This window comes from Pelobates fuscus, chromosome 13, assembly GCF_036172605.1.
Source record: "Pelobates fuscus isolate aPelFus1 chromosome 13, aPelFus1.pri, whole genome shotgun sequence".
Classification (NCBI taxonomy): Eukaryota; Metazoa; Chordata; class Amphibia; order Anura; family Pelobatidae; genus Pelobates; species Pelobates fuscus.
This window is the reverse complement of record NC_086329.1, coordinates 37,551,486-37,578,680: the sequence shown is the minus strand read 5'-3', so window position 1 is coordinate 37,578,680 and position 27,195 is coordinate 37,551,486. Positions and strand designations below refer to the sequence as shown.

At 40.7% G+C, this 27,195-nt stretch overlaps 1 protein-coding gene across 2 annotated transcripts in view; it reads left to right on the top strand.

Moving 5' to 3' along the window:
- Nucleotides 1-27,195, top strand: part of TMEM87A (transmembrane protein 87A) — a 47,182-nt gene that overhangs the window by 9,622 nt on the left and 10,365 nt on the right. The window contains exons 4-12 of one of the 2 annotated variants that reach the window (XM_063440218.1): nucleotides 9,300-9,416; nucleotides 10,604-10,654; nucleotides 11,206-11,247; nucleotides 18,110-18,281; nucleotides 18,804-18,865; nucleotides 19,016-19,199; nucleotides 20,190-20,289; nucleotides 21,383-21,476; nucleotides 23,168-23,241. In XM_063440218.1, the coding sequence (XP_063296288.1) occupies nucleotides 9,300-9,416; nucleotides 10,604-10,654; nucleotides 11,206-11,247; nucleotides 18,110-18,281; nucleotides 18,804-18,865; nucleotides 19,016-19,199; nucleotides 20,190-20,289; nucleotides 21,383-21,476; nucleotides 23,168-23,241 (896 nt within the window). Of the gene's footprint in view, nucleotides 1-9,299; nucleotides 9,417-10,603; nucleotides 10,655-11,205; nucleotides 11,248-18,109; nucleotides 18,282-18,803; nucleotides 18,866-19,015; nucleotides 19,200-20,189; nucleotides 20,290-21,382; nucleotides 21,477-23,167; nucleotides 23,242-25,969; nucleotides 26,041-27,195 lie in introns of both variants that reach the window. The other variant, XM_063440219.1, reaches the window with a different exon arrangement.

Here is a 27,195-nt window from a genome sequence, read left to right as displayed (position 1 = left end):
TTATTTAAAAGTTCCGCTATTCTTTCTACGCCACCGTTTTCCCATTCTTGTATATTTATGTCCTTTATATAGAATTTTAGGATTGTTAGTGGGGCGTTTAATGATATATGTTTTGTTCCATATTTCTTTTTCAAGTGCTTTACGGTGTAAATCATTGTATTATTCATTGGGTTGCTAGAACTTATATTTTTTAGAAGTTCACTGTCGCACCACCAGAGTGATAAAGGTTCCAAACCACCAAGATCTGATTTCTCAATGTCTAACCAGTTTGGTCTAGCCGTTGTGTAGTTGTCACACTTAATTAGGTGTGCCACCATATTATTCATATATGATTTCTGTATATCTGGGAAACGGATCCCCCCTTCTTTCCAGTCTCTCTGTAGTATTTCCAGTGAGACTCTAGGTCTCCTATCTTGCCAGATATAATTTGATAGTTGCCTTTGGAGACCGCGTATCGTCTGGTATGTCACCCTCAGCGGGAGATTACTAAATAGGTATGTCAACTTAGGAAGGAGATAAAAGTTTACTGCTTCGATCCTACCCAACCAAGAGAGTTCCAATCCCTGCCAATTTTTTAAGGTGTTCCTGAAATAGGTGGAAATATCAGTGTAGTTGAGTTCTCCAGTTTCTCTATAATCTAGAGAAAATTTTACCCCTAAGTATTTTATATTATTTGTTTCCCAGTCGCATTTAAAATCTTTTTTAAGTTTATCTAGACCTGGTCCGCTCAGGCCTTTTAACAGAATCTGTGTTTTCTTTATATTTATTTTATAACCCGAGTGTGTACCAAATTCGTTGATAAGCCGAAATACGGCTGGGATAGATCTAGTAGGATCTGCCAGGGTCAGTAGGACATCATCTGCATATAATGCAATTTTATTCTCGATCTTATTCACCTTTAACCCGCTGATGTCTTCATTCTGTCTGATCGCGGCTGCCAACGGTTCTATGGACAGGATATATAGCAGGGGTGCCAAAGGGCATCCCTGTCGCGTCCCATTTCTAATAGGGAACCAATTTGATTGAAACATATGTCCTGATACTTTTGCCTGCGGATCCTTATATAGCGCCAATGTGCTCTCCTTAAAGAGACCCTCGATGCCGAAGGCCCCCAGTACTTCTTCCATGTACTTCCAGTTGACCCGATCGAAGGCCTTCTCGGCATCGAGGGTAACCACCGCAAAGGGAGACAAGCTTTGATCTGCATGGTATAGGACATTCAGTAGTTTCCTAATATTATCAGATGTGCCCCTGCCCTCTACAAATCCACTCTGATCTATATGTACAATATTAGGTATAATTTGTTTTAATCTGTCAGCCAAAATTCTTGAGTATATCTTAATATCTAGATTTATGAGAGAAATTGGTCTGTAGTTTGAGGTATACGTAGGGTCCTTATCTGACTTAGGGATTGGTATTATAGTGGCCTGGAATAATTCCGTTGGGATGGCTTTATGGTTAGCGAGATCTTCAAATGTTCTTAGTAAATATGGAGAGATTATGCCGCTTAGTTTTTTATAAAAAATTAAAGAAAAGCCATCTGGGCCTGGTGCTTTACCTGCTGTTAAAGCTTTAATGGTATTGCTAATCTCCTGAATGGAAAAAGGGGCATTAAGTTGGCTTAATTTCTCCCTTGATATGGTTGGTAAACTCAATTTCTCCAAAAACTGTTTTGTTTCACCCTCGGATGGCTCGTCAAATTTTATATTATATAAGTTTTTATAATAGTCTTCGAATGCTTTAGCAATTTGAGTTGGAGAGATCATTTTTTTGCTTCCAACGGTTATATAATTTATAGATTGAAGTTTATTTTTGTTTTTTAATTTATTTGAAAGACTTTTCCCTATTTTATTATTTCCGTAGTACCATCTCTGTTTTAGAGTTAACATGGCTTTGTCAATCCTTTCTTGAGTTCTAATTAATATTTTTCCCCTAATCTCTTTAATGCCCTCCAAGATTTTATGGTCTATGGTAAATTTGTGTATACGTTCTTGTTCTGCGATATAAAGCTCATTAAGCTCTTTTCCTTTCTGTTTTTTTATAGTAGCACCCATTTTTATGAGGCATCCTCTAATATATGATTTAAAGGTACACCATAGCATGGCATTGGAGACGTCCCCTGAGTCGTTACTTTCAAAAAATTCTTTAGATTGAGTTCGTAATGCGTCTACACTGATTTCTGATTTTAATAGATTTTCATTAAGTCTCCATTTATCTCTAGATTTATATTCAGGGTTGTTTTTTATGACTAAACTTACAGGGGCATGGTCGGACCATGTTATTGGTCCAATTGACACTTTCTTAACTCGCTCCAGGATTTCAGGTTTTACCAAATAATAATCAATTCTAGTATATGTCTGGTGAACGTGTGAAAAAAACGTGTAATCTCTTCCGTCTGGATTAGACGTTCTCCAGGCATCATATAAACAGTTTTTTGCCATAATAGTCTGCATCTTTGATAAGCCTGTTCTTTGCTTACCATCTATGTAAGCGGACTTGCTTCTATTCCTGTCTGTTTTATCATCTATAGTGCAGTTAAAATCCCCCCCTATAATTAAGCTACCAGACGACACGCGGTCAATCTTTTGCATCAGATTTCCCAAAAACCTATATGGGGATTGGTTTGGAGCGTAGACGTTTACCAGGGTATACAAAATATCATTAATACGAACAATCACTATAAGGAACCTACCACCCGGGTCGGTCTCCTCGTGTATCAGCTCGTATTTTAATCTATCTGAAAAAAAGATTGCCACCCCTCTTTTCTTGCCCTTTCCCACCAGGTTGGATCTATGAACCACTGGGAATTTTTTATAATTCCATAGTTTGGGCTTTAAGTTAGACCAGTGAGTTTCTTGGACGAAACCAATATCTGTTTTATTATCAGACAGTAATTTATACAGATATCCTCTTTTCTGACCTGAGTTTAAGCCCCTTGCGTTAATAGTTAGTATATTTAATGACATATTACCGCAGCTCACCCCACACCCTCCACCCCTCTATCCTCCCCTCACGTAGTATCCGACACACAACCTCATTCATACTCCCACCGGTCGGTCCTATAGATTTGGACCCCATAGTGGAACTCCAACTTTCTAATGCCTCATTCAAACCATAATATGAAGTACTCTGGGTAGTCTTCATATTTAACCCTGCTGCCGTCGCAGGACCCTGGACCAGGAGAGTGGGCCTTTTGTTCTTTGTTATGATCCCTCTAACCTTCATATTGTTCTGCCCTTCTTTTCCCTCTTTCTCTTCTCTTTTATCTGCTTCCTTCCATCCCCTTCCCTTCTCCTTCCCTTTTCTACCTTCTCCTTTTCATTTCCCTTTCCCTTTCTTTTTATCAAGTCTATCTCTGAAGGCATAGTTGTATTCTTTCGTTATTATCCTGCACGAAATCTGTCCCCCCTCTATTATATATCTTCCCCTTTTTTTTTCCCTTTCCTTACCCTTTTTTTTCCTTTTTTTTTTTTTTGTATTTCCTCAAGCAATTCTATCCTCCTGTTTTGTCTTCTAATACTCCTTTCCCTGGCTCTTGTCTTGATCTATAATCTATAATCTCCCCTCTCCTCCTTTTATATAGTTGTGAGCTTTTATCCATTGTGAAACTCGCTCATTCGTTCCTTTCTATACATATACGCATCAATCATTACATTCTATACATATTCATTTTATAATGTGTCCATAGGTGTAGCTTATGCTTTATACTCATTATCCCTTATATTACTCTATATACAAATCATCATACTTGTGTCAATTGTGAAACTCGTTTCATTCATTCCTTGCTATTCATATACGTTTTGTAGTGTGTTTATAAGTGTAGCTTATACTTTATATTCATATCTCTTATATTGCTATATATACAAATCATCATTAACTTGTGTCGATTGTGAGACTCACTTCATTCATTCCTTTCTACACATATACATTTTATAGTGTAACGATAAATGTAACTTATACTTTATGCTATAGATTAAGTGTGACTTATACTTTATGCTCATATTCCCTTACGTGAGTATTTATACAAATCTACCTTTGTTACTCTATATGTGCTGTATGTCAGTCTATAATTATATAGACTTCTATATTTATATGCATTGTATGCCTGAATGGGTGACTCCTACACCGTGCCAAAAAACCTTTTAACACCTTTTCTAGTGAAAAAAAAAAAGGAGAGGGGAGAATTTGATTTGACTAAGGGATGAGTTCCAAACTTATCATCTTCTGTTTTAGTGCCAAGTTGTCTCTGAAAGTATATGGTTTATCCTTGAAGAAGACCATAATTGCCGTCGGAAACAGCCATTTGTATCTTATGTCCTTGTTCCTGAGGATAACCGTTTCTTCAGAAAAGGTTCTTCTTGCTTGTCTTGTCTTCTGAGATAGGTCCTGATAAACTTTTAGATGGCTCCATTCTTCCGTGTCAAGGATCCCGTTCCGTATCTTCTGCATTATTTGGTTTTTCATCCAAAAACTCGAGAAACAAACCATGACATCTCTTGGATAGGATTTGTCGGTTCCATTAGGTCTAGCCAGCCTGTGGAATCTTTCCAAGGTCTCGGGGCCCAGCGTCTGTCTAGGTAGTATTTTAGAGAATAGACTGATCAAGTGCGAGTATAATTCTTCTTGTGAGATTGATTCCGGTATACCTCTGACTCTTACGTTGTTTCTCCTGGAACGATCTTCTAAGTCCGTCAGTTTCTTCTCAGTGTCCTGCAATCTCTTTTCTAGCTGTATATTCGATGTTTTAATTTGTTCGTATTCCTCTTGGATTTTTTGTAATATAATTGCCTGGTTAGTAAGTTTTTCTGAGAGAGTAGCAATTTCTGCTCTGACATCTTTAGAGTTGTTTTCAATATCCGCTTGAATCTTTTTGTATAAGTTGTCTAACATTTGAGTTAGCAGTTGTTGTGTCAATCCCTGCGAGTTTTTTGACAGATGTAGTGAGTCGTCCTCTGATATGTTTGATATTTGAAGGGCGGAGAGCTGAGCGTTTTCTAGCGGTAGGGACTTGCGTTGCCTCTCTAGGTCTGTGCTAGGCACTTTAGGTGAATAAAATGTGCCTATTGTTGCCTTCTTTTTGTCCATGTTTTGGACTTTATCTTTATCTTTTTTTGCAGGCATATGTGCTGGACTTCCAGTTTAGACTTTATGCTCCGCTGGAATTTGCTGCTAATGAGTATTTCCTATGTCGGTTTTAGCGGGTGTTCCTTTCCAAGTTGCTATACCGTGTATATCCCTTTAATTTATCTCTTATTTGTCTCTTATTTATCAGAATATACCGGGTATGTCCCTTTAAGTTATCTCTTATTTGTCTCTTGTTTATCAAAATATGGAGTAAAAAAAAAAAAAGAGAGAAAAAAAAAAAAAGAAGCAAAAATCTTTCCTCTCCACTGCAGCACCAGTTAGCTGCAGTTAGCTGACCCTTTAAATTAGCTCTGATTTCTCAGATGTAAATGTAGATGTGGAGTAGAGGTTTGGTGGCAAGCAGGAGACCAAATACGGTTTTTATCCACGGAGATTAATTAATTAAATGGTTAATTCGTATACGCTGAGAGAATGTTACTCTGGCGAAGTCGTTCTTCTATATACATACACAAGTACCATCAAACTGTAGGTATATACTTATCGCGCTCGGCGTGAGCAGCAGAAACAGCCCGGTAATAGACCCGTTTTGAACAAGATGAGGAACTTCAGGGGGGGGTAAGGATCAGTGACAGGTGAGTGCCCCAGAGTTACAGCTTTAATTTGTATCTCTATAGAGTTTTTAGCAAAACTTACGGCAAACCTGTAGAGGATTTCTCGGAGGAAGAGATGACAGGTGGGCAAGTGGATACCTCAGCTACAGCGTCACAATGTTGCATCTATGTTGCATCTATGTTGCCTCATTCCTCCGCAGCAGCTCACAGGATCCACGGCCGTCCGTAGCAGATAAACTAGGTGTCGGTGTACCGACCTTAGTCTCTCGGCAGGTTAGTAAGAGCTGCTCAGCCTGTAGCTTGTACCACGCTACTTTCAAATTCTCGGCGTTCCAGCGTCCCGGCGCTCTCACCGCCCTGATTGCTCCGGCTGCTGCATTACCCTACTTCCTGGTCTGCGGGATCGCGGCTTACGTGCGCTCCGACGTCACACACTGCCCGCGCTCTAAATTGAACTTTAATCACATACAGGAGGCTCTTGCAGGGTCTAGCAAGCTATTAACATAGCAGGGGAGAAGAAAATCTTAATTAAACAGAACTTGCAATAAAGAAAGCCTAAATAGGGCTCTCTTTACAGGAAGTGTTTATGGAAGGCTGTGCAAGTCACATGCAGGGAGGTGTGACTAGGGTTCATAAACAAAGGGATTTAACTCCTAAATGGCAGAGGATTGAGCAGTGAGGCTGCAGGGGCATGTTCTATACACCAAAACTGCTTCATTAAGCTAAAGTTGTTCAGGTGACTATAGTGTCCCTTTAAACAATTTGCTCCACCGTGATGGAGCCGACCTTAATATGTCAGTTTAATATTCATCTGTGTTTATGTCATTGCATTTAAGACTTCCTAGTCCTGCTTCAACACATAGTGTGGTCTGGTTTGATCACAGCAGAGTTATTTCTAATGAAAACCGTTATTTGGCTGTGTAATTAATCAGACTGAGTATTCTCAAGCTAGAATCCGTGTGCAGAGTATAGTTATGTCTAAAGTAAGGGAAAATTAATCTCCAAGTGCCAAGGTATAAGTTAGTGTTTCCATGGCAACCCGGCACAAGAGACTTGTGTAAAAGTAAGCTGTATCAGTAATAACTCACCTGTAATTCAGTTTAATTCATCATGCCTTTCTTGGTGATGGCTTCAGTGAATAACACAGACAGCATTCTGTACACAGTATTTGCTGTTCTAGACTGTGGAGAATGATGTAGGGATATAATCTTAAACCACTTTTTAATAGCCCAGACCAAATTCATATTTTCTAACACAGTTGGGATCCAAATAATTGAATGGCATTTGCTTGGTGTTCTTTATTTGTACATTTACTTACATGGCCCATTCTTTAGCTGATGTTTAATTTATAACAGCGCCTTCATCACAATCTTCCCATTGTCAGGGGGCCCCAGTGCACGTGAGAAGGCAGTTCTGCTACAGTAAACATCTTATTATAGGCAGTTGTCTGGGGTCAGATGATACGATGTGATTAACTGCTTATTCCAACAATTGGAAACCACTGAAATAGCATGTGTCTTCCCCCAGGGGAAGTGTCTGTATAAATAAACAGACTTGTGATATAGCTACACCATGCTTCAAACATGTGCATGTCTAAATAGTGCCTTATATAGTTGTTGTTGTTTTTTTTTTCCTGACAGATATTTGTGCAGATGAAGATGTTTAAAGGTTTACTCCAACCCTTTTTAATTAAATATTTTAGTTAAATCGACAATGCCCTATTGGACTTTAATAATTAGGTTTCCTGAACCGGGGAGGGCTAAAAAAACAGAAAGGAGGGAGAGCACATTAAAGATTCCCCTTGTACAGGGGAAGGCGACGCTGCTACAGTAAACATGTTGTTATGGCCAATTGCCTGGGGCAAGAAGAATATTATGTGCTTATTGGGAACAACTGAGATAAAGTGATTCTCAGCCTAGAGGAAGTGTGTATATAAACAGGCTTGTGATATTTCTAAAATTTGCACATCTAGATAGTGCCTTAAATAGGGTGTGTTTTTCTTCAGACATTTTGTGCAGATGAAGATATTTAAAGAGGGGCCTGCAAGGGTAGAAATTGATGTCGTCCGTTATTGTGCGCGCTGACGACAGACTTTAAATTCATTGTTTAATTGATGTTTTATCCTTAATGTACAGCGTAGTGAAGAACATGCATGCCACGAACTGACTAAAGAAATATTTTACACTTCTAAAATTATATTGAATGCTAGATTAGCAAAAATGTTACATTGTTAGTGTCTACCTGCTGCTAGGTAACTTACACATTTTACTGATCTGCAAGTACATGGCACAAAATGTCAGTTTTCTGTGAGTGAGTGAATGGGCCTTGCTTTGGTTGTTTGTTACTCATTACTGCATATAGCACATTGTCGTTGGGTGTAAGGGAAGCTATCGGTTGCTCTCTGCTTCGTGCCGATACCAGAACCTGATACTCGGCTTGTTTAATGAAGTGAGTGCACCCTCACAATTTTGTTTGAGCTATTCGTATGGCACACCTCCACGATGGCTATGTGACATCACATGATCAATAAGGCTTCATCCAGTGATACTGATGGAACTTCAAAAATGGGTGTAAGATCTGTGAAACACCAAGGCATGTCAGTCCTTAAAGTGGCAGGTCTTAACAACATACCTCATTAGAGGTAAAAGACAAAGGACCATTTAATAGGGAAACACAGTCAATAAGCAAGCCGGTGTAAAGGAACCAAATAAACGTATGCATTTACTCACTGCTTTGCTACACTAATAATTCACACACATTCACTCTACATTCACACACATACTGATGCACTAAATAAATAAATACCACAGATTCACACACAATTAGACTCTGCCTAAATACACGATTATTCTCACACACTGTTCATAAAATAAAGCCCTGCATTTATACACTCACTTTGACACTCTGCACACTGCACCAGGGATAGGCAACCTACAGTATACTAGATGTTGTAGACTACATCTCCCTAGGTGCTTTGCCAGAATTATGGCAGATGTCGTCCACAATATATGGAGTGCCGAAGGTTGCCTACCTCTGCACTACACCAAACACTACTGCATTTGCTACAGAAGTAGCTCATCTTCATTCAAACACACTGGCTCTACATAATTGTTTTCATTCACATACACACTGGATCTTTACAGATAACTCTTCTTCATTCACATACACACCCCATAAATAACACCTCTTTATTCATACACACACCAGCAATCTGCATTCACACACTGACTATTCATAAATAACAACTCCACATTTACACACACAAACTCGCACAATGCACAAATACAGCCCTGTACTTTCTATCCACTTATATACCATGCATGAATGAAAGCCAAAATGTAGGTCATGCCTATTTGAGATGTTGATTGACTGATAGTCTTGGCTAGTGGATTAAAACTGTACTGATTTAGAATATAGATGCACATCTACGTTATATAGATATTTACAGCCTAAATTATTGAATAGGCTTCACCTTTTAGTTATTGTAATTATATTCACGGAATTTCGAAATACATATCCGGTCTTATAGTTATCTAAGCTATGTGTCCAGTGTAGGCATGCATTTGTACAGTGTTAACATCCAGATTATTTTTGCTTGTAAAGGAAGAGCAGGCTCAGGAGTACATGATTTCCACTTCAGTGATGCGAGAAGGCTGGACTGGATCCTATGCCCGGAATTCATTCGTTGTCACCAACTGTGAGGAGCTTTTCAAACCTATGGTATGTCTTTTCACTTTGTTGTGTATTATTTATTGTGAACTCATGTTAGAAGACTTGTACATGAAAGAAATGGAGAATTTTTAAAGTCACGCGAGGATCAGTAAGGGAATGTTTAGCTTTGTATACCTTAAAGGAACACTATAGGGTCAGGAACACAAACATATACATATGTATGTATTCCCGACCCTACAGTGTTAACATTACGATCTAACCCCCTAAATAAAGTAAAACATCTCACCTTCTTTCCAGCTCTGCATATTGAATCACTGCATCTCTATGGGGAAAGTTTAGCGTCTCCATGCTGAGCGTTGAGACGCTGAATGACAGTGCTGCACACAGTGCTGCACTGACACAGGAAGCACCTTCATTGGCCATTGGAGGTGTCCCTAGGCTGGATGTAAACACTGCCTCTTCTCTGAAAAAGTTATAGTATGGTGTGGAACTGCACTCTGTCCCTTTAAGTAGTATGTAGCTGGGTGCAACTCGGACAGTCTCAGTACCAGAGACCAAATGCTGAGTAACAAAATAGAAGAAAGGTCCAGGCACTCCAAGGTACAAACCAGGCAATTTTATTGAACGCACTCCATCACAAGCTTGACAAAGACCGTGTAGGTCGAAACGTTGTGATGGAGTGGGTTCAATAAAATTGCCTGGTTTGTACCTTGGAGTGCCTGGACCTTTCTTCTATTTTCTCTGAAAAAGACAGTGTTTACGGCAAAAAGTCTTCAGGGATATGGTATAGACACCAGAACAAATACAATAAGTTGTAGTTGTTCTGGTGACTATAGTGTCCCTTTAACTGTTTGATCCTATGCTATTTCAGTATTTACTATGGTAAGTAGATCAGCAGAGGTAAGAGGGGGAGACTTCTTATCCAGTGAAATTTTATCCATGCACTTTCCTAACTTACCACTGGAGTGCTTTTTCTTTTTTTTTTTTTAATATTTAATCTTTATTGAAAAGCTTTTTTCTATTTTTTCTCCTTTTTTCTTCCATTGTTTTTTTTTTTTTTTTTCCTTTAGAGAAAAAGGGGTTTCTAAAGCACTTTCTTTTTTTATTGTGTGCATAGCTTTGTTGTGTGTGTGTGTCAGTAGTGTACACACCAATGTACATTTCTTGTAGTGTTTGTAATTATTTTTCATTACAAACTGTTTATATGTAAACATCTCTTCTGTTTCTATTCCAAGCAATTCAAGGGATTAATTGAACCAATGCCGCTCGATGATGACAAAAATGAGGTACATACTTTAAAAAAAATTCTTTATTATATTCAAGGTCTTTGAAATGCATGGATTGTGCTTTTAAAGAGGAAGTGTCACTTCCATGGAAGTGACCGTTTCTTCTACCTTCACCCCAGTGAACTCTATGCTAGCGGTTATAAGGGTGAGCGTCTACTGAGAATTAACTAATGTGCTTACTTTGCCCTGCAAAGCATGCAAATGAAAATAAAAATATATATTAAAAAAAATTAAATAAAAACAACTATAGAGAACTTAAAAAATATTTTAGCAAAACCTATCGCTAACTTTTAGTGTAGTGTTGGAAAATATTGGCAAAAATAGCCAAATATTGGGGGTTTTGTGAGATGGAGATTTATTTATTGATTTAATTATTTTTTTCATGTCCGCATTTTTTCCCACATGTTACAATTTTGTATTTTTTTTAACTGCATTGTATATAGACCCCAGTCCATCCTGCAAAGTCATATCGCGTTGCAGTTATAAAAGTGTTTTAAAGTAATAGTTGCCAACTAGTGAACGCATTGCTTAGCATTTCTTTTTCCCCCCAGAAAAAGGAGAATGAAACCAAAGCACTGCATATTGAAAATAATGTAAGTATCAGTCTTGTTTTCTTTGCATTTAGGCTGGGCTGCTTTAACTGTACATGGCTATTGCATCGAAGAGGACGTAAAGTTTGTGTGGTGTTTGTCTTCTGACAGTTTAGTCAATAATATTGTACCTCTTAATATAGAATCTTTTGGTCAAGAATTATTCAAGGACATGAACAATAAATGTATTATGGTTTTTTTTGCCAAAAAAAATACTTTTTTTTTTTTTTTCTTAGTGCTTCCAGAGCACTCTGAGCACCACAACCACTTATGGTGCATTGAGTCTGGTGGGGGGGGGGGGGGGGGGGGAGTGGGGGAAGAGGTGTTACATCTGCAGCTGCATTGATAATGGGAAATTGTAGATTATGCTAACGTAGTGTACCTATAATCTTAATTTTAATAATGACAGGAGGCGAGTATTTTGCATAACTTTCTTTACTTTATGCCTCCAGCAGCACAAGTCAATCAGAAAACTTTAAACCAATCAGTAACCAGCATCACATCTATATAAAGCCCTGACAGTCACATGATTTCCTCTTTCTTTGATGCGAAAACAGTCCATTATAACGTCAGGGAATTCAAATAACAGTCCTGAGTAACGTGTAGAACATAACTTGTAACGAGGCTTGAAACCTTCTAGCTTTATCTTGATCTTTATCTTTATGATGGTTACTCTGAAAAGAACAGAAATACGTGAAAGGTGATGGAACCCAACTGATGTCCACATTAAATCCAGTATTATATGTATCTATATTTATATTACGTTAATATACTAAAACATTAAACAACCGTAGAATACTTTAATAATCGCCACGGCTGAAACACCCGTCAACCAAATAAGCATCCCATAAAATATACTGAAATATCCAAAATCTTATAATTAGACTGAAGATGACAACCAGAAAATAGAATTTCCCAGAGTATAGGGAGGGAAACAGGGAGGGAAAATACTCGCCTCCTGTCATTATTAAAATTAAGATTATAGGTACACTACGTTAGCATAATCTACAATTTTATCACATGACAGGAGGCTTCGTATTTTGCATTTTTAAAGCTGTGGTATGAGCGAAAAGGATGCGTGTGTGGTTGACGAAAATATACGGAAGTTGTCTCGCCGCGTCCGATTCGCCACCCGTAAAAATTATAGAGGCCGCCCTGAAGGCCTGAGAAGCGGCCGTGCCTCGTACCGAATGAGTACCTAAAGCACGTCTCCACTCCCGTTAACGATAACCACCAGTGAACCCATCCAGACAGAGTGTTCATGGAAACTGGCTTGTATGGTTGTTATAAATCCTGCAGATGTCTTACTGTGTCAATCTAAGTGATGTCGGGATCTCCATATAACCGAACACCGCTATAACTGCACAAAGACGGGGAGACCGCCGGGAACCGGGTAAAATGCGGACGCGAAAGGGATTAGTTCTACGAAACATCGTAGACGTCCTCCCTTCTGGTGATACCGAAAAACCATTTACGTCGACCTCCAGAGTATCTGATACCCGACGAAAAAAATCTAACGTAACGTGATTATGACTGACGGTTGACGGAGGGATAGGTTCGTGGTATCAGACTAGTTCCGAAAACCCCAATCAAAGTCTCACAACAGTGAAACTTTAACTCATGGTTCTGGACCGTACGTTACCCCGTGGAAAAACGACCTATGAAAAGGTTCTTGATCGACCGGAGTGTCGTGAATCGTACTATGCGCTGTCGAACTAACGGAGCGGAACCCGTTAATGGAGCGGTCGGATCGTGTCGATCGGCCCGTCGTGAAAATTATGAGCAAGATTCAACATCGAGGTAGATAGGGGTAGTAAAAAAGACCGTAGTCCCTTTCCATACCCCAGTGACTTCCAAGTGTTCCATGTGGATAAGTTATTTCGGGGAATACCTGTTGTCCATGAGTCCCATGACTCTAGTTGGTTGCGATAGTCCCTTGACATACCAGTCTCCCTTGAAGGACACCAATTCACCAACTCTAGCCGCCCCTGCATTAACAATTGATGATGATGTTCTCCCTTTTGATCTGCCCGAAGGCAAGTTAGAACTGAAGAAGCAGAGGATGATCCGAATTAAAGACAAATCATTCTAGGTGTCACGCTTAGCTCCTTTACCTCTGTAATGAGTGCTATCGAAGTCCTTGCCATTCTGATCCCAATTTCATAGGTGTGCCCGGATCTCAGGCAGCGAGCTTTCAGTCGATGTCTGGCCTGTCCGTGAAGTGGTCATGGGAAATAGTCAAGGTACTATGGAGCCTTTCCGCCATATCCGTCGCATTTCCTTACGAAAAATCGCTATCGCTGATGTGGAAAAAGTGCAATCCGTCCAAGGTGGAATCTATTCCGAAGTAGAGGTATGTAGTTACTCGGAGCTGGAGTCGAACCGACTCCGCTCTGTTCATTATGAATCCCAACAATTCCAGAAACTGTAACAATAAATCTCGTTTGTATACGCAGTTAGGAATTGGGCTTGCAAAGGTCAGCAAGTTGACTAGGTATGCTACAGCGGATACCCTTTGCTCCTCAGTGCGTCCTGACCAGCTTCCAAAACTTCTTGAGGTACTATGTGAGCCAATAGGTAAGTGTCCTTTCAAATCTTACCTTGCAAAACCCTTTGGAGGAGCAGGTCTCCTAACAGGTGTATACCTTCCTTCTTGAGATGTCAGTACGTCCCAAAGCCATTGGGTTGGCCTATGTTGATGACTAGGTGAGAGTCTCCTGTCTTCTTCTTTACTACTTTTACGTGGACCTCGGTCTGATCGGGGCATAGATATCCCTGTAGTGACACCGAGCTCCCTGTTGAGGACTATCTTGTACGTTCCTAGATGACATGGCCATTCCATCCTGAGCTTGTTTCGTACTTCTTTTCCCCGAAGCCGGAGGTTGGCAAGGTGTGCCCGGTGCTTCGGCAAACCCCTTTCGGGTGATCCTGGGTGTCTGGTGGTGCGCGAGTCAACCAAGGTTTTCCAGTGTGCCAAAGGAAACTTTTCTTGCCAGGCGGATTCTGTCACTTTCCCTCTTCCGATGAAGACTCTCCCTTCTCTATGATTTCCAGAGAAGGGGGGGGAGGGGGGGGATGGAGTCCTCGTCCCCTGATGATGGAGTCTGAGATGTTCAATGTGTAGGATGTTCTGAGAGACGGTTCCGCTAAGTCGTGGTTTTCTCTTTCCCCATTGGGGAAGTCGCGTTGGGCCATTCCCATGGTGCTTAGGTGGTAGGATGCCCGTCTTGTTAGTCAGCCCCCTGGAGAGGGCTTCTTCACTTGGAAATTGTTCGGTGAATTGAGGGAAATCCGACCTGTTGGTTCACACCCTTTCGGTTTGTGGAGTCAGGATCGTATAACAGTACGCTTATTGTCACTCAGTGTGCCTCTGTGTATAACCGGGGTCACCCAGCATTTTGATTAATTGGTACCACTTTCGCAGGATCTGGGCAGTTGTCTGAGCATGAGGACACTCTCCGTAGGACCGGGACGTACCCGGGTATGGGAGACGTGAAAGTCTCCCTATGTATAATCCAATGGTTCATCCTTATATGTCCTAGAATTGTGGAGTTTGGCGGTATAGTGGGTTCTCCTTCTCGGTTAAGGGAAGGGCGTACGGGTCCTCCAATTGAAACATGGAGGTGTCGGCACACATGCCTGTAGTGTGCCCTGGTCTTGTTGGGACCCTCTTCCGGTCTGTGGGGTACCGAGACAGGTGTCAGGTATGGTAATACACTTATAGTCACTAGTGGGTCTCCACCTACAGCTGGGGTTCACCCAGAACTGTTTCCATCAATACCACTTAGAGATTTCCTGGAGTGGCCTGAGGAGGGGGTCGCCCTCAATAAGACCGGGATGAACGGTCAGAAATGTCGGGACGTAAGCCCGTATGGGGGTACGGTAGTCTCCAAATTATCCAATGGGTCACCCTTATTGGATATAGTACTGTGGAGCTTTGGCAGCACCGTGAGCTCTCCTTCTTGGTGCTGTCGACATACCTGTATCCATTGTGTAACAGATCGTACTCCGTGGTTATCAGCCCGTCCAAGGGCGTGGGGATTAGACCTCAATATCTATATGTCCCTAGCCATTCCGGGTCTAGGCTGGGTTCTCTGACTTCCTGAGGTATGTCTTACCAGTCCTCCTCCTCCGAGGGCAAGTCCTCTGCCCTCCATTCGTCTATGATTTCTAAGGACAGTGGAGATAATGGTTCCTCATCCCCTGATGGGGGTCTTGTGGAGTGTCTGACACAAAGGTAGTATGATTCTTCCCGTCTGTGGGGAGACAGAGTATACGTCAGTGCGTATGTAGCTACACAGTGGCTTCCACCTACAACTGGGGGACACCCAGGTATCATGTAATCAGTACCACTAGGAATTTGACTAGTGGTCTGAAGAGGGGTCACCCTCTTATCGACCGGGGTGAACGGTCTTAAATGTTGGGCCGGAGCCCGGTAATGGTCAGGACGGAGCCCGGTAATGGTCGGGACGGAGCCCGGTAATGGTCGGGACGGAGCCCGGTAATGGTCGGGACGGAGCCCGGTAATGGTCGGGACGGAGCCCGGTAATGGTCGGGACGGAGCCCGGTAATGGTCGGGACGGGGCCCGGTAATGGTCGGGACGTAAGCCCGGTAATGGGAGGTATCGAAGACCTCAGTACGCTTTCACCCTTGTGTATGGAATTTTGTGGAAATTTTGCCATTGTGGATTGTGCGTACTTCGTTATAAGCCCTAGATTGGGCGTGGTGGTCACCCTTTGTAAAACAAAATTGTCATTTCGGATAATGCCAGATTTTTTGTTGTTGTTGTTTGTTTGTTTGTAATGATTTCTGGGTAGTTCTTCAGTGGTTTATACCAATCCTCATTGCCTTCTGTGGGTGTTCACCTGATTGGGCAGTGCAGCCTGATGGGAGTTGTTCCTGGTTTGGTGCAATATAATCCCAATGGTAAGTTACCTGCAGTGGCCCTTTAGCACAGAGTTGCAGGGGTTAACTGCAGTGAGAAGTGTGCTTAGCCTGATGGGAGTTGTTCCTGGTTTGGTGCAATACAATTCTAATGGTAAGTTATCTGCAGTGGCCCTTTAGCACAGAGTTGCAGGGGTTAACTGCAGTTAGAAGTGTGTTAAGCCTGGTGGGAGTTGTTCCTGGCTTGGTGTAATACAATCCCAATGGTAAGTTACCTGCAGTGGCCATTTAGCACAGAGTTGCAGGGGTTAACTGCAGTGAGAAGTGTGCTTAGCCTGATGGGAGTTGTTCCTGGCTTGGTGTAATACAATCCCAATGGTAAGTTACCTGCAGTGGCCATTTAGCACATAGTTGCAGGGGTTAACTGCAGTGAGAAGTGTGCTTAGCCTGATGGGAGTTGTTCCTGGTTTGGTGCAATACAATCCTAATGGTAAGTTATCTGCAGTGGCCCTTTAGCACAGAGTTGCAGGGGTTAACTGCAGTGATAAGTGTGTTAAGCCTGATGTGGGGAGTGTGTTTAGTTTTTACACCTATATTATGTGGCAAAACTTTATTTCCGACAATGTCCAGCATTTTGACACTTCACCTTTAAAACTAGGTGAGGTGTCCTGTGGGTAGGACCAATTTATTCAGGTAACTCTTAATGGCACATAAAACATTTATAGAAGCAGAAAAAACTATGTGCCAGTTCGTGGGAATCACGAACTGGCGAAACTAAGATGGCCGCCCAGGATCTCGCGGTATCGCGAGATCCAAGATGGCCGTCGTTCGCGCGCAAAATTGCCGCGCAGTCCGCGATCGCGGCCCGCGATTGCGGTCCGACGGTATCGGTCGGTGCCCCCTCGCGCCCCCCTACCCACCCCTCGGTACCCTGGGACTCTTGGAGAAGCCTGGTGGTCCCGCGCGATCGCGGTAAAATGCCGCGAATCGCGAGGGACAAACAGGCAAGCAGGCAGACAGCAACAGATCCCAGCAGGGGAAAAAACAGTGGGGAAAAAAACACCTTACAGTCCAGGGAGAAGGATGGGTACAGCAGAGAGAAGTAGAGGAGGCAGATGAAAGAGGGGGGCCCCAGACAGGGGGGAAATTAAAAGGTACAATGCCAAAACAATTTAAAGAGACCACAAAATAAATTTGCATTATATATATAAAACAGTTGAGAGCTTAATACTCTGACCTGTGCCTTGGCTGGAAGCAGCAAAGAAAGAGGAAATCATGTGACTGTCAGGGCTTTATATAGATGTGATGCTGGTTACTGATTGGTTTAAAGTTTTCTGATTGACTTGTGCTGCTGGAGGCATAAAGTAAAGAAAGTTATGCAAAATACGAAGCCTCCTGTCATGTGATAAAATTATTAATTCTCAGATGCAAATTGATCCAAAATGGTTTGACAGAAAACTGGTTGACAGCGCCCATACTCATGAGCTGTAATTGTTATGGTGCTTAGAGTGCCATTTAAAATGTATTGTGCCACTCTGAACTTACATTTAGATCTCTACACCGAATGTCAACATTAGAGATACATGTGCAGTTTCATTTTCTACATCCTACATAGAAATGAAAGTGCCACTCTAGATTCTGTATTTGGATGTATTTCTGGGGTCTCTTGGCCCCCTTTACACAGTAAAAACTTCTCTTTATTCCAGCGCTGTGCGGGTCCATCCCCAATCCACCTCTTTAGCTGACATCATCACAATTGAGTATCTCGGGCAATCCAATGCTTTCCCATAGGAACTGTCAATTCTGTAGTTGTTCCGGTCTCTCTAAATAACCTTTGAACTATATATGTTCTAGTAATTTGGCTAGCACGATATCTAGATGGCTTGCTATATTTTACAAAGTGTTTACATGTTTAGCAGTCCCTTCATTCGGTTCTCTCTTCTCTCCGTGCAGTATCTCTAACCTGATTTATTTTCTCAGGACAAACCAATGAATGCCATCGTGCAGACATGGAAGGATGGGCCGTATATTTTCATAGTTCATGTTCAAATACAAACCGCTCAGGAGCCGTCTCCAAGAAGTAAAAGAAGTGATGAGCCTCAAGTTCCAGTTATCACCACTACTGCAAGTGCTAAAGAAAAGTCTTTAAACAGTAAGACTTCATAATACAAGTGTCTAAATATTAAAGGACCACAATAGGCACCCAGACCACTTCAGCTCAATGAAGTGGTCTGGGTGCCAGATCCATCTAGTGTTAACCCTGCAGCTGTAAACATAGCAGTTTTTGAAAATCACAGTGAGAAGACGCTGCCGTCCATAGGAAAGCATTGAGAAATGCCTTCCTATGGACTGATTGAATCCACGCGCCGCTCTTGCCGTGCTTGCGCATTCTGCGCTGACGTCGGAAGAGGGAGGAGATTTCCCCAGCGCCGAGGGAGCCCGGCGCTGGAGAAAAGTAAGTGTTTAACCCCTTAACCCCTCTTGAGCTCGGCGGGAGGGGGACCCTGAGGGTGGGGAGGACCCAAAGACCCTATAGTGCCAGGAAAATGGTTTTCCTGGCATTATAGTGGTCCTTTAATTTATAGGATAATAAATTTATTTATTTATTTTTTCTGTAATCTCATACTCTTCTAACAATTTTTTTTTTTTTTTTAAATCCTCTGTTCCCCCACAGTGATCGTGGAAGTGAAAGGACCCTATGAATACTTGTCACTAGCTGACTATCCACGCATGATTGTAAGTAAATATCTGATAGAATATAAATCCCTTTATGGATCGACTGTTCGTATTAGGAGGTGATTTACACACTGACAGATTTTTAGCATAAGAAGCTTTTTTTCAATCAAGTTACGCGTGTTTACTCTGATTCTCTTACTTTACTTACAGTTTTTCATGGTGATGTGTATCGTTTATGTGCTGTTTGGTGTTCTTTGGCTGGCCTGGTCTGCGTGTTACTGGAGGGACCTGCTCAGGATACAGTTCTGGGTGGGTGCTGTCATCTTCCTGGGCATGCTGGAAAAAGCCGTCTTTTATGCCGAATTCCAAAACATCCGATATAAGGGAGAATCTGGTAAGATGCTTGGATTTTTTTTTATCATGTTGGTTTTGCTATGTGACAGCTACACAAAACATTCAATTTCCCCAGGAACTATTTTTGAAGACTGATCAATATTTCAGACTTTTTCAACAACTCAAATTTTAACATGTTAAAGGACAACTATAGGCACCCAGACCACTTCAGCTTAACCCCTTAAGGACACATGCCATGTGTGACATGTCATGATTCCCTTTTATTCCAGAAGTTTGGTCCTTAAGGGGTTAATGAAGTGGTCTGGGTGCCAGGTCCAGCTAGTGTTAACCCTGCAGCTGTAAACATAGCAGTTTTAGAGAAACTGCTATGTTTACACTAGGGTTAATCCAGCCTCTAGTGGCTTTCTCACTGACAGCCGCTAGAGGCGCTTCCGCGATTCTCACTGTGAAAATCACAGTAAGAAGACGCTGGACGTCTATAGGAAAGCATTGAGTAATGCTCTCCTATGGACTGTTTGAATGCACGCACGGGTCTTGCCGCACATGCGCATTCAGCGCTGATGTCGGCAGAGGGAGGAGAGTTCCCCAGCACAGAGGGAGCCCGGCACTGGAGAAAGGTAAGTGTTTAACCCCTTCAGCCTAGAAGGGGTGGGACCTTGAGGGTGGGGGGGACCTAAAGACCCTATATTGCAAGGAAAAAAAAGTTTGTTTTCCTGGCACTATAGTGGTCCTTTAAGAGCCCTGGATGCTCCCTGCTTCCATCACTAGTTGGTCTTTGTTCGCCCTATTCTACCTTGTAACACCCCAATCATTTATTACTAGTCGTTCTCTCTAGTCTAGAACATCTGCTGATAAATAGGGTTTCAATTCCCAACCCTATTTACAGTAATATTTAAATAACTACTTATCACTCACAATAAAAAGGTTTTATTTTTTTTGACAGATTGAAATTCCATTTTGTGTCATCTCACATCCTGTGTGTTTTGGGCCATACAGTCATTTGACGTTTTGTTTCCCTCTTGTTTGGCAGTGGAAGGAGCCGTTATTCTTGGAGAGCTGCTTTCTGCTGTTAAGAGGTCTTTAGCACGCATACTTGTAATCATCGTCAGCCTGGGTTATGGTATTGTCAAGTAAGTGAGCTGAATGTCTTGGCCTTTAATGAGTGGATATGTGTGCAATTTGTGTGGTGCATGGGCTATTTGTGGTATTGTATGTGTGTTGGGAACTGCTTGCAGGGCTGAGCGTGTATGTGGACTGTTTGTTATATATGTATGAGGTAGGTATTTTTATTGTGAATGTTTGAGGTGTTCCGTGTATGTGTGTGGGATGTAGGCTATTTATTGTGGCACAGTTTAATATAAAATAAAAATTTGATTAAAAAAAAAATATTGAACATAAAAAGTTATTTTAAATGAGTGATTAAAACAATACTTATACAGAGTATAGGAAAACAAAGCGCCACATCAAAGGAAATGAATACCACCTGATAATACAGTATCTATAAAGGAAAAAAACTGTACATAGCGTTATACAGGGGAAAGTGAAAAAACTCATAAGACGTCTGGAAATTCAGGCTCGACTCCCCGCAAAATGGGTTATGTGCGGAGTAGATATTCAGCTGGCAGAAGAGGGCAGTACGTTCAAGCTTGTCTCCACTGAAAGTGGACCTGGAGCAGCAAACTGCAGGAGGTAGATGAAACAGCAAATAGCAGCCTGGCAACAGGAACAGAGTAACGGGAGGGGAACAATGAAAACAAAGTAAACGTCCCGCAAATAAAATCCAACGCTTTTCGGCCGTTGTATGGGCCCTGAGGAAGTCCATACAACGGACGAAATGCGTTGGATATTATTTGTGGGACTTTTACTTTGTTTTTATTGTCCCCCTCCCCTGTTACTCTATTCCTGTTGCCAGTTTGCATGCAAGATACAAGTGTTCTTTACCGACTGCAAGTACTGACCACAGGTTCCCTGGCGCTGATAGTTGCGCTCTAACCTGGCAGGCGTGAATGCAATGCCAGCACATGTGTACATTTTTTTATAGCATTAGCAAAATATATAGTGTTCTTTCTTTTGAACATAATCTTGTATTCCCATGACAGATCGTATTTAAACTGAGGCAGAATAGGCAAACAAATGAAATCACCATAGACAAAAGTTCCTGGGTATTTTCTAGGTCGATAAAATAGATTATTTAACTTCCTTTTTTTTTTTTTTTTACCGCAGGCCGCGTCTTGGTGCTACGCTGCACAAGGTCGTTATGGCTGGAGCGCTCTACCTACTGTTCTCTGGCATGGAAGGCGTTCTTCGAGTCACAGGCGTAAGTTTATTAACAGGTTACCCAAACAATATAATGGGTCGATATCTTTTAAAGCAATCTATTGGTATTTTTTTTTCTCTTCTTTCTCAATCAAACTCTATCTAGTCTGTAAACAGATGATTTTACAATTAATATTGTGTTTGTGGGGTATTTTTTTTTTTAATTTATGTTTTTATTTGTGATACAAATAATCGCCTTCCACTAAATATTCCACAAATAAAAATGCGTGCATACATTCTCTCTACTTTTATGTACTAGATTGAAAAATACTCATCTCGGGAGTCAGAACTCCTGTATTATTAGATAATTAAAGTGACAGGCAGAAACAAAATATCCACGCAGGTTACATATTAGAATGTGACAGATGTCTGTGCGATATACCTGACATTGGCTTTGCTTTTTTATTTTTCTAGTGTGCTCTTCATCTTTAGCCATTTCCGCCAGTGCTTGCTATGTTTGATAGTCTAGTTATGCAAACAATTAACATATTATTGAAGATGTGTTCTGTTTTACCTTCAAATTTAAATATACAAATATTCAACGTTGAAAAAATACTAGATGCGGACCATGCATGTTTATTTGGTCTGCTATCAGAGAACGAGCCGGTGTGAAATACACTGATCCACTTAAAGTGAAACCAACTCGGCTATAACTTCCCCATAGAGCACTGCTACGTACAGTGCTAAAAATCAAAACAGTGGGTATGTCCAGCTTGGCTGCGACATCTTATTTTCTGATTGCATATTTTTATGCCTGTACCATTCTTTTATTAGGGGCATTTAATATTGTTCTCAGTAACTGGCATGCTGCCAGAGGCAGAATATTGGTGACATTTTTATAAAATATGCTTATTTTTTGGCTACTTGTCAATTGAAGAATGTATTGATATGTTTGAGCTAAATAAAGCATATTATATACATGCTAAATACATTCCATGTCCACACAAACTATGTTAGAGAGACACTCCAATGCCATACCATAGCGTAAACTACCATAACCACTACAGATTATTATAGTAGTTAGATGCTAGAAATCTATTCCAACATAACTTCTCCAATATAATAAGCCAATGTGTTTTCTAGCAGACAGCCACTAGAGGTGGAGTTAACCCTGCAAGGTAATTATTGCAGTTTATAAAAAACTGCAATAATTACACTTGCAGGGTTAAGAGTAGTGGGAGTTGGCACCCAGACCACTCCAATGGGCAGAAGTGGTCTGGGTGCCTGGAGTGTCCCTTTAATTACATACAGGAGGCTCCTGCAGGGTCTAACAAGCTATTAACATAGCAGGAGATAAGGAATTCTAAATTAAACAGAATTTTCAATAAAGGAAGTGTAAACATTAGATGACTCTTCACATGAAGTGTTTAAGCAGGCTATAGAGGTCACATGCAGGGAGGTGTGATTAGGACTGCATAAACAAAGTGATTTAACTCCTAAATAGCAGATAACTGAGCACTGAGACTTCAGGGACATGATCTATACACCAAAACTACTTCATTAAGCTAAATTTGTTTCGGTGACTATAAGCATCCTTTTAAGATTTCACAGACCGATATTCTCTTCTAGCAATGCCTTAACCATTAGCTCTACGTCATCTCGCAAGCTTGAACTCATTCCATTCTGGACAAACACTAACCTCTGCTTTTCCCATATCCCTGACATTAATTCATTGTGCTCTCTTTACTCCAGCATTACTTCAGTACCATGGCAATAATTGCAAATGTGAGTCTTTCATTGATCGATGCCTGCATTATCTTTTGGATATCCTTTAAGACACACCATCTTACGAGTACTTTCTGCTGACTGTGTTCCTCCAGTTTTACAATCAGAATCTATCTATGTATTTTTAACACTGCATGTGCTTGTGCTTATCCATCTGTAAATCCTGAAAAGGCGCAATAAAGCGGTGAGAGTCACATTGGAAACACCAAGACTTTGGTGGCTGCAGTTTGGGTTAGTTGTGATTGCCAGCAATATAGCTCAGCATACCATGAATCCTAATCTGTAACTGCAGCAGTACAAAGGATTAACTATTCCCAGATCAATCTACAGATGTGTTACTTTAACATTTACAAATACATTGTTATTCCCTTTCCGTGCTTGGTGTATAGGATTGTGTCACAGAGCTTAGTACTTTGATTATTGCTGATGTGAATTTAAACTGAACTGTACTAGATGCAGTTATAAATGATTGTCTGTAAACACTCTATGGTTTTCCCATGCTAAATGGCTTACTAAATTACACAAGTGGCTTTCAAGCAGTCCATTAAGAATTTTCATCTTAATGGTCAAATCATCTGCCCTTCTCTTTAAAACAAACAGGTTTTTTCTTAAAGGGACACTGTAGGCACCCAGGTCACTTCAGCTCATTGAGTGCAAAGTCCCATCACCCTTAACTCTAGAGTGGTAATTATTGCAGTTTCTATAAACTGCAATAATTACCTGCTAGGGTTAACTCCTCCTCTAGTGGCTGTCTACTAGACAGACGCTAAAGGGACTTCCGGATTCTTAGACGTCTTTTGATTGTCTAAACGACGCTGGATGTCCTCCAGCGTCGCCGTAATTAAACAATGCTTTCCTGTATGCAGATCCTAATGCTAGCGCATTAGGTCTCCCCTACTGCCAGACTTCGGCGGGGGAGGAGCGCGGGCGGAGCTGAGCCAGCACAGAGGGACAACGACACTGGACCCAGGCAAGTGACAGAAGGGGTCTTGACAAAGGGGGAAGGAGGAGAGGGCCTTGACAAAGGGGGAGGCTATAGTGCCAGGAAAATTAGTTTGTTTTCCTGGCACTATAGTTTCCCTTTAAACCATGTGGGATTTTAGGAGCTAAGATCATGTTGGGTTGAGATGTTGAGAGAACGGACATCTCTGCAGTACCTACTGTTTGATTGTAAATATATGCAACAAGCTAGATATCCACGTACATTACTTTTTATTACAACCAAAAACCTTCACAAATGCACTAAATTAAAAGTGGGATTTTTTAAATTTATTTTTTTGTTAGATCATTTCTAACTTTGTAACTAATGAAGTAAATGTACAATTACAAGCCGGGACAAATTACACAGTTAGGTAAGTGGAAAGCAAAAAGTAATAGGCACTCACTATAACTTAATAGGTCTATTTATGTGGGCTGCAGTACACAATACAAGGATTCCCAAACCTCGTGAATAAACAAATAGTAAAAATGAAAATGGCGTATACCGCGCCAAAATATTATACGTACATAAATCTTCAGATGGTACTTTAGACCTCAGAATAACAGGGGGAAAAAACAGCAATAGTGAAATACCGTATATTATGATACATATCAGAATATTAGTACTATATGGGATCCACTCACATTTGATTGAACTAGCTAAGAGCTCTGCTGTGTTGCGCATGGACGGTACAATCCCCGTCTAAGGAAATATGGTGATGTAGGTAATATCGGTGCTCCAAATGCAATACAGTATGCGAGGTATATATGGAGACAAATCTAAAGAAGAAAACTCCAATGGTGAAGTAAGAACTGTATATATGAAAAGAAGATAAGGTATTGTACTTACATTTGCTAGAGCAAGACTTGCTCTACTTAAAACAGCATGGTTGGTATAATCCCCACCTAAGGATATGTTGGTACCAGGAAGCAAGATAATAAAATAAAAAAGCAAATGGCTATTAAAAGCAAGCTATATTTTAACAAAATAATAGTAACATTATTTAAAAAAAATATTACAATGGATGAAGAAATCTCACTTGATGCGTTTTGCCTGTCCAAGGCTTTTTCAAAAGTGTGAGATAATCTTTACAATGCTTGGTTTATATTTGGGAGTCTTTAGACAATAAAGACTTCCATAAATAAACCAAGCATTGTAAAGACTATCTCTCACTTTTGAAAAAGCGTTGGACAGGCAAAACGCGTCAAGTCTAAACTACCATCTGAAGATTTATGTACGCATAATCTTTGGGCACGGGATACGCCATTTTCATTTTTACAGTTAGGTAAGTATCTGAAATTATATAAAGTGTTTGGTGTTTTTCACGGTTTGCATCTAATTGCTGTCTATTTGTGCAGATGTTTTTATATTTGAAAGAAATATAAAGCCAGTTTATTCCTACTTATAATTCAAAGTTAAAATGTGTTTTTGAAAGGTCTACATGTAAGAACTACTAAGTTTCATGTACTTTGATATATGTATAACATTGTATACTTTCTAGTTCTAAAGCTATAGCGAGCAGATCTATACCAGTCTTTAATGTGTGGGTTACTGGTGGTGTCTGTGAGTTACGACTCTTTATTATTCCCTTTGGCTGGTGCCATTCCTCCCCTGAACCCATGTTGCTGGTACTGCAAGCTATAGCCCCTGACCCACACAGCGAGGCAGCTTCAAGGGTGTCTCTTCAAGACACCCTTGAAGCTGCCTCGCTGTGTGGGTCAGGGGACATGCTATCATTTGCTTATCTTGTGTTTCCTCCTTTTAATTCCTGTGCTCCGTTCTTGGTTTAGGCGCAGTCTGACCTTGCCTCCCTGGCTTTTATTCCTCTGGCTTTTCTTGACACTGCCTTGTGCTGGTGGATATCCTTCCCTGACCTTTTTTTGTTGTCTCTGCTTGTATTTCTGTTTGTTTGTCTCATTTTATGATCCTTATCGTTGATTCCTGGTCAGTAATATGGTAACCTGGTTTAACCAGAATTAAGAATTGCTCTAGTAAATGTGAACGTTTTCGTGTTCTCAAAACTTTATGCGTTTTTTGTACCTCCACTAATTTTCCAAAAATATTGTTAACTATATGGTCACATATTCTCGCCACAACCTAGATGCCAAGTTCCCCTCTTGGTAATTAGATGCAGTTGGATTACACACCCAAACAATGAAAATTCCCAAATAGAGATGGCCTGTTCTATCATATCATCATGTTAGAAGTGCATTGTCTAGTTTGGTGTTTAGTGTCCTGTTCAAGGAGACATGATGGCATACTAACATAGCTTCCCTATGAAGTCCACAGATGTCTTTAATAAACTGCTATCCAATCACCACATCCTGGTAAGCCTTCTTAAATTCATGGTTTCCACATCTTAAAAACTACACTTGACTTCATCACATTTTTAGTGCTCACTTATATTTCCTCAATTTCTTATAGTTTGTGAAGTTATTCAGTAGATTGGTAAATGTGATGGATATGCAAGGGAGTTGTAAATATTAGGATTATATAACCAAGCGGGAATAACATCTAATATCACATTGTTGGTGGGGCCGGCCAGATGTTGTAGAACTACAACTCCCATGATGCTTTGCTGGCCTTTAGAATGACAAAGCATCATGGAAGCTGTAGTTTTAAAACATCTGGGGATCTACCTTTTGGGCACCCCTGCTTTAGTAGACTGTGCGCACAAATTAACTATATTGTGTTCACTGTATAGGTAAAGTGTGCTTATGCAATGCCTGTCTCCTGGGCACAATCTACTAAATTCTGTACACGAGTACAATATTTTCATAAAAAATGAATAAAAATGGCATGTTACCTCTGGGACTTTATAGGTTACAGTTAGTTATTATGTCTTGTTGTTTTTATAATTTAGTTTTAAAAATAGTGTTGTTTTTCTACATCAACCTCTACCCGTCCAACTGACAGTGTTTCCCTTTTTTGCTCCATTAAAACTGTAGATCTGTACATGGGACACAGCAAAGGTTGCTGCGGCTATATTTCAGCTGTTTACTTACCATAATGGAAA